General features: G+C 33.1%; 1 protein-coding gene across 1 annotated transcript; it reads left to right on the top strand.

Annotated features, from left to right (window-relative positions):
* Positions 1-4,516: 4,516 nt before the first annotated feature.
* Positions 4,517-7,114, top strand: LOC122297629 (ankyrin repeat-containing protein BDA1-like). Its single transcript, XM_043107739.1, has 2 exons — positions 4,517-5,268; positions 6,131-7,114. The coding sequence occupies exons 1-2, from the start codon at positions 4,639-4,641 to the stop codon at positions 6,965-6,967; spliced, it is 1,467 nt and encodes a 488-aa protein (XP_042963673.1). The 5' UTR covers positions 4,517-4,638; the 3' UTR covers positions 6,968-7,114.
* Positions 7,115-8,519: the final 1,405 nt, after the last annotated feature.

The following is an 8,519-nucleotide window of genomic DNA, read 5'->3' as shown; positions in this document are numbered from 1 at the left end:
CCCAAGGTTTTTTTTTTTTTTTTCTCTTTTTTAATTGCTTCTGGGATATGCTCTTGAGAGTTTATGTAGTATACCCATGCTTCTTTCTTGCCTAACCTAGTAGGATGTTCTATCATAGTATCGTCTTTACATTAAAGACAAACAGAGAAAACATGAATTAGAAAATAAGTGATGGGCCATTAGTAGTGTAGGTTATATCTAGATATAGTGTTTGCTATTTCTGCAACATTTTGCACAACAAAAAACAGTTCTTTCTAATATCATTACACTGAAACTAGTAGCTGGAGGATCTCACTGAACATTTGCACATGGAAATTATCTATAACAGTGCCTATCTAGTATATTTTTAATTACCTTAGCCATGTTATAAGACAAGGTAGTAGGCAAGTAAAGGGTAGCAGACAAATGACTTACTGTTTCTTTGAATATGTTTGTCTAATCTGTTCATTCACTACTTTTCATTCAATATGCTTTTCTAAGGATGAATGAATGCTTCTCGTGCTACAGATTACATAAGCATTGTTGATCTGCCCTTAAGGGTGAATATTTAAGAGATTAGACAAGCACATTCATTCAAGACAAGCACAACGTAAGCATTCACCTACTTTTAAGCATGATTCAGGACAAACATATTGAATGAAGACAAGCACATTCATTTAAGACAAGCACAATCTGTTCATTCACCTACTTTTAAGCATTCATTCAAGACAAGCATATTGAATGAACTGTGAAAAAGCAAGATATTATACAAGCACATTCATTCAAGACAAGCACATTAGTTCATTTAGTCATAGATTTGTTAGATATTCACAATGTCAACAAATGACATATATGCAACCATAACCCATAACCAAATTCCAGAACCAACTTCAACGTACTTGGAAGTTCACTTAAGACCCCCTTAAAAGTACTTATTTAATTCTAACACGAAATCCACCTGGGCAAGAAGATTAAGTGAAACTATAATTTGGAGTTCACGTAAAAAAAAGTTTAATAGATGAAAAAAAACAAGTCCAACAAAATCAAATGCATAAAAGAAATTACAGAAATTTCTAGATCAAAGGCAGCATAACAATAAATTATTGTAAAAGCTATAATATAATTGTTATAAATTATTGTAAAAATAGTTATATGCCCATCATTCTCCTGTTAATCCACAAACAAAAATTACTGATCTGGCACTTGTATCGTGATCAATCTTTTCTATAAGAGGCATATTTGCTATAATAATGAGATTTTTATTTATTAGTTCTGGTAAAGGTGTTTATTTATCAAAAATAAAATAAAAATTATGGTAAAGGTGTTTGTATTTTCCCTTTTGTATCGACAAAATCATCTCCAATAGCTCAAGTGTTCTTCTATTGGCAGAGTTGAAAGAAAACCAAGCACATAATCACGTAGGTAAATGAAAGAAAACAAAACAAAATACACTTCACTTCACATTCCCAACAGCTTGCAAGTTCACAACAAAAAATTGTCAATTTGTCGTATAATTTGAGATGCAAGTTATAATTTATTTTCCAGGTTTTTAATGGACGAAATATAAGTAAAAGTCTCAATTTTTTTTAAACAATGAGAAAATACTCAAAGGCGACGACTTAAACATCATGTTACAAGAGGATTAGGGAGGGTAAAATTCACTTCTGTTGTAATAAAATCTTTAAAATAAGCAACATTGAGCCAATAAACTAAAAAAGTGGAAGCACATACCTTTTCGGTAAGACTTTTCCTTTTACATATATGTTGGGCGCGAGAAAGTGAGATAGAGAAAGTGATAGAGGAGTTGGCAAGTAGAGACGAAAATGACGGAGGAGATCCGTGGAGGTGGTCGCGAAGGACGCCAATCTGTAGCGAAGATGAAAATGAAGAAAATACTGTGACTTTCCGTGGAGGTGGGTGCGATTTTCCTGTTGAGACTACTGTGAACGGCAAATGTAAATTTTGAAGCTGAACAGAGAGAGCTCTATAGTGTTCTAGGAAGAGATCAATCCGAACAAATAGCTGCAGATAGAGAAAGTGAGAGATGAGTGGGCAAGCAGAGATGAAAATGACGGAAGAGATATGTGGAAGTGGTCGCAGAGGAGGTGGTTGCCACGGAGGGAAGAGAAATCTCAAAACAAAAATGGTAGGACTAGGCTCTCTCTTTTGAAGCATGTTTCGTGTTTCCCTCTCTTTTACTGTTTTACTTTTTTTTTTTTTTTTACTTGCCACGTTATCAATGATCCGCATTTTCGTCCTCGGTCTGCTTGCATACAGAAGAACTCTTTGGAGGATTATTGATACGGAAAAATATAGTTATTAGTATAATTATGCATTAATCTATATATTAATATAATGTGATTGGTCAAAAAGTAGATTTAATTGAAAATAATATTAATTTAAATTTTAAGTATGAATAAATTAATATTGATACACAGATTAGTACGCGACTGTACTTATATGTAGCAAAAGTCTATTGACACTATTCGCTCTCAAGGATCTGATTTATCTAGTCATAACATAATTCTTTAATTATGCAAATACAACTTCTCCTTTATTAGAGCATCCTCACAAGATATTACATGTATAAAAATAAAGCTACTTTTTCAACTATCAGAGATAAAAGTCACTACAATAGATTATCTATAGTCAAATATTTTAGCTTTGAACTACAGTATATGTAAAGGAAAAAACAAATTTGATTGTTATTGTTTAATAAGCAAATCTTTATTTTATTGTTTTTGTAACTCTTCCTCTCTCTTGATTTCCAATCTGTAAAAAGTCACCAAACTTAGGAAAATGATTTTTGGTATAATAAGATCTGAAAAAATATGATAAAATAGTAAAATAAATATTACTAATAAAATATAATAGGTAGAATAGTAAAATATGATAAAATAAAATAAATTTATAATTAAAAAATTAAATATTTTTAAAATTATTAATTACTCATTATTATATAATAAATAAATTGATATTCAATCTAGAGATTTAATATGAATAGTCAAACTCAAATTTATCTTATATTATTTTATTATTATATAATAAAAAAATAATTATTTCAATGTGAAGACTAATATAAATAGAATAGTCAAAATCTAAATTTATAAAAAATATCATTTACATATACATAATCTAATAACAATGCTATTAACTAATGGATTATGATGTTTCTCATGTAGGCCGTGAAAGAAACAAGCAGCTCACTCGTTGGCAAGACATGGAAGAATGGTAGATAATGTCTAAATTTTTTTATTTTCTAGAATCGTGGTAGATGGTAGTGTGTAATTTGTGTCTTTTGTACACTTTCTATGGTTATGAATGAAGTATTTTCTATTATTAATTAAAAAAAAAAATGTAATACAATCTAGGATAGGCGAGATTGAAGTTGACCAAACTAACGAACCACAACCCCAGAAGTCTAAAACGGTGGCGTTGACCATAGAAAGCTGAAAATACGATGGATTGCTGCAAGGTCCCTCACATTGAACCTCTAATGTATTAAGATTCAAGTAACTCGCTAGCTGTTTAACGAGCCATCCCCGCTATTTTTATTTATTTATTAATTTATTATTATTATTTTGTGATTATACCATCTATTTTATCATCGTTTTACTGCTATTTTTGGTATTAGATTCATATAGAATATTTATTATATTTAACTTATAGGCTAATTTGCTACTAATCATCTTTACACACCATACATTTTACTTATTTTTATCTTTAATATTTTTTAATTTTAAAAAAATTAGTTTTTTCTTTTTAAATTAATTAAATTCTTCTATTCATCATCCATACACCACGTATTTGATAAGAGAAAAAAATAAAATAAAATAAAATATTATGTGTAATGTATGGTGGGAGGATGATAAATAAATTTTTTTTTATAAAATATTATAAAATATTGAAAGGAGGATCACAAAAGAAATGATAAATACAATAATAGAGATCAAGTGAAACTTAAATCCGAACTTCACTTCACAAATAAAATAAGTTGTATTAATTTTACTCCTATAGAATTGACGCGATATTCAAATGGATAACTTATGTTATGACTGAAAACTTATGACCAATTTAATGCGAAATTATTAAATTAAATAAATAAGTATGATTTAGGTCTCTTTATTCCTTTAGTCATGGAAATGAGATAAAAGAAAAAATTTAAAAATTAAATAAAATATTATTAAAATATATTATTTTTTAATATAATTTTTATTTTAAAATTTAAAAAAATTAAATTATTTATTATATTTTTTGTAAAAGTTTTTAAAAAATTATAATAATTATTTAAGATAAAATATCTCATCTTAATAACCAAATCAGGCCTTATTCAATAGATTTATAGTTAATTTATATATAAGTAATATTATATATAGTAATAGAGTACATAAAATAAATAATGTATAATTTTTTTAAAAAAAATAAAATATAATATTAAAAAACTTGTTGTTTATACATTTAAGTCATATAATTATTCAATTTTTTTAAAAGTAATTATATCTCTACGGTCTCTTTATATATTATATAAAACTCATTTTCCACGATACAGACTGGTACAGTCAAGTTCTGCGTCTGTCCCGACTTCGTCAAACCATCGTTTCGTTTCCATTACGCCAAATCAGAGAATTGTAGAGAGAGAGGGAGCGAAGGAAGGAGACGATGAGGCTGCTGAGCCTGTTGGGCGATGAGAGGGACGAAGAAGAAACGGGTAGGGAAAGAGCAATGGTAAATAGGCTTCGAGAAGCAGCCAGGAAAGGATCAGTACCATCTCTCCGTGAACTACTCCAAGAAGACCCTAAATTCCTCAGCAAGAACACCCCTACTCTCTCAGGCACGGCCTTACACCTCGCTTCACTTCTTGGTTACTCTTCTTTTGCAAAAGAAGTACTGGCTCGGAAGCCAGAGCTTGCGGCCGAGTTGAACCCTGGCGGTTCTTCCCCTCTACACTTGGCAGCGGCCAAAGGGTCCGTGGAAATTATCAAAGATTTGATGCTAGTTTACCCCGATATGTGTTTGGTGTGGGATCATGAGGGTAGGACTCCTCTGCATCTCGCGGCGATCAAGGGACGAGTCGGGGTGTTGGCCGAGCTGGTCCGAGTCCGACCGGAGGCCACTCGGGTGTTCACCAGTGGGGGGGAGAGTGGGCTCCACTTGTGTGTGAAGCATAACAGGTTGGAGGCTTTGAAAGTTTTGGTGGAAGGTATTGGGGGAGATGATGAGTTTGTGAATTGGAGGGATTCTGATGGTAACACTGTCTTACATGTTGCTGTTTCCAGGAAACAATCAGTGGTATGTTTGAAGCTTTTTTGTTATGATTTCAGGGTGATTTAAAATATTGTTTGCTCTGTGATCAATATTGTCTCAATATTGCTTTCTGATAGGCATAGGATTTATGATTTAACATAATTTAAGGTTTAAGATTGTTTGATTTTCACAACCATAATTTGTAAAACAAATGCCCCTCTCGCGTTTCGTTATGCTTATTTAACCATGTGATGTGGGAATAAACTCTGTTATGGGACCTGGTGGCCCCTTTCAACTATAGAGAGTATACAATGTTTAAGGTTGTTCTATTTTAAGATTGTCTAATTTGTCGGTCTGGCCTAATTTTAGGCATCCATTTTTGTTTAGAACTGATTTTTCAATATTTTCTGGGTTATTTTCTTGACCCTTAAAGATACATTGTTTGTTTCAAGTTGAATTTTCAGCTTGGTTATCTATTCTAGGATTCATCAGGAAATAGAATAAACTCTATTGCTGAAGCACTAATGAAACAGCTCGGGTTGAAGTAGGAAAACACCAATGTGTCATCCATTTCTAACTTCTTTTTTCTGTCTCCACCTGACTGAGCAGGTGCAGTACAATCACCTATCTCACTAAACAGGTTTTGGCTCCTTTTACACCACTTCATAATATTGGCCTTGGGTTGAATCACCCTTTCTATATATTTGTACAACTTATATGGCCATATGGATGCCTTTAGCGCAGTTTACTATGATGATTAATAGTTTCATGTCTCTTGCTCTTTCATATCAATGCCCTGTATCTTCCAGTCATACAGAATTGCATGAATTATTATTTTTAATTTTCTACTTCCCCTATTGGCAGTCGTATTATTAGGATTTGAGAGGAATGTTTCAATTTGTTGCAGATCATAAAATTTTTGCTCAATCAGACAAAGATAGAGGTAAATGCCCGAAATGCAAGTGGCTTTACTGCACTGGACATCTTATCCCAAGGTCCTAGAGATATAAGAGACATGGAAATTAAAGTTTCCTTGAAAAAAGCTGGAGCTTTAAAAATCATTGAGGCACCATCAAGTACCTATTATCCTGAAATAGTCGAAAATGCGCCCTTGACACAGCCATTATCCTTACATGAAACAGGTGACAAACAACCAGTTGTGCAGCATAAACACATCGATTGGTTGGGTAGGAAACGAAGTGCGTTAATGGTAGTAGCATCACTGCTTGCATCAGTGGCCTTTCAAGCAGCAATATCACCACCAGGTGGTGTTTGGTCAGATAACTATTCAGTGGATTCTGCCGGCAACCCTGTGGGAAATCCGCACAAAGCAGGCGAGGCGGTGATCGCTTATAACGGCACAGATGGTTATGGGCAATTTATGATTTTTAACACCATTGCCTTCCTTGCATCATTGAGCATAATATTGTTGCTAGTTAGTGGATTGCCTATAAAGCGACGCAGATGGATGTGGATTCAGATGGTCACTATGTGGATTGCAATCACAACACTAACTGGTACATATTTTCTTGGATTGATGAACATGACACCGAATCATGAAAAGGGGAGCCTCTATTCTTTGATGAAATGGGCCGTGTTCGTATGGCTGATGCTGATGGGGATTGTGTTTCTTGGTAACATGGCTCGGATGATCTTATGGCTCCTTAGAAAGTATGGATACATTGAAGAGAAGCCAAAAGGGCCCTCAATTTATATTGAGGATGATGAGAATGATGAACTTTGAAAGGTATATTGTAAAACAGAAATCAAAACGTACCTCTTATTGCTGTAATGCTTGAATGCGCATTTTCTGATTGAGGATGATGAGAATGATGAACTTTGAAAGGTATATTGTAACACAGAAATCAAAACGTACCTCTTATTGCTGTAATGCTTGAATGCGCATTTTCTGTTAGGCAAATTTAAATTAAGCCAAGTCATAAAAAATATAATTAGACTTTAATTGCGGAAGGGAATAAACAAATAACCACTAAATAATAAATCTAAACCGACTAGTCTAGGCAGTGGCAAGCAAATAGTTGTGAAATATGTAAGTGTCCTGTAGTCGTTTTAAAAAATAGTAGAGTTCAATATTAAAAAATTAATTTTATTTTTATATAAGTTTCGTATTTATTCATATTTTTCAAAGTGATTGCATAATCCTTGTATATTCATGATTGCGTAATACTCTTGAATGGCCATTAACTAATTTTCGTTTAACTGGAAAAAATCTTATAAACCACAATTTCATTTCACTCTTATCTCGTTACGATGAGGTAGCATTGCCTATCAATTTTGGAATTTCTTAAAAAATAAAGATGACACGAGTAATAAAAGTGGCAAATTTTTACATATTGAGATGAATATAAGACGAGTGTAGTTTGACATTAATTTTGACTATATACCTTGCTTACAGAAACTCAATCCATCAATATGAACCATTCTGACAACCTTTCTACTCATTAAAAGCCCTTAATATAGAAGCTCTAACCCTAAGTTTATCCATCCATATTGACAAAATAGACTCTCATCTCAAACATAAAATTCATCTGAATGCTTTATAAGCATTATCCGAACGCCTACTTGAGTGTCAACCTTGAGCTCCTTCCGATTAGCTTCCTTGCAAAACTTTGAGTGGTAACTAAATTGGATAAAACCTAGTGTGGTCTGTGTGAAAAATGGTTGAAGGAAACTTGAGTAAATGCCAAGGGAATGTCTCAACCAGCAAATGCGTATTTGAGGGACTCGAGAAAGGTCTGAAATGAGATTGAGTCGGCAAGTGCAAGCTCAAAAAGGAGGTAGCATAAGCTCCCCTAATGTGTCAAAACTTGATTCTAGTGGAATACACTAGGCTAGCTAGCTACGGATGGGTTGTGTTCCTTTGGTGTCTATGCAGCTGATGGCCTTCAGCAAGTGGGTGAATCTAGAGCATTCTGTAGCTTTCACTAAGATAAAAGCATGAGGGGGCAACACATTGCGGTCTCTAATTAGGCTTCAATGCAATGCACTAATGGTGTGCATATGCCTTGATGTGGCGTGGAGATGTTTTCCAAGTGCCTCTCATTCCTTTCCTTGTGCTGCTAAATGGCAGCTACAAGTGGCATGCTAAATGAGTGCTACGTGGTGCCACATCATCAAAAATTTTATTTTATATAATTCTACAAGTTTTTATTAAGACTAATCTATCTTTAGATTATTACATTTTACGACAACAAACCCGATAAAAGTGTGTCTTGCATGTAACAGATGTTTAAATTGCAGTCCGAAAAGAAAACAATCTATTTATTTGGAAAGTT

Source organism: Carya illinoinensis, chromosome 15 (assembly GCF_018687715.1).
Source record: "Carya illinoinensis cultivar Pawnee chromosome 15, C.illinoinensisPawnee_v1, whole genome shotgun sequence".
NCBI lineage: Eukaryota > Viridiplantae > Streptophyta > Magnoliopsida > Fagales > Juglandaceae > Carya > Carya illinoinensis.
Note: the sequence above shows the minus strand (reverse complement) of the source record. Positions and strands in the feature narration are given on the sequence as shown.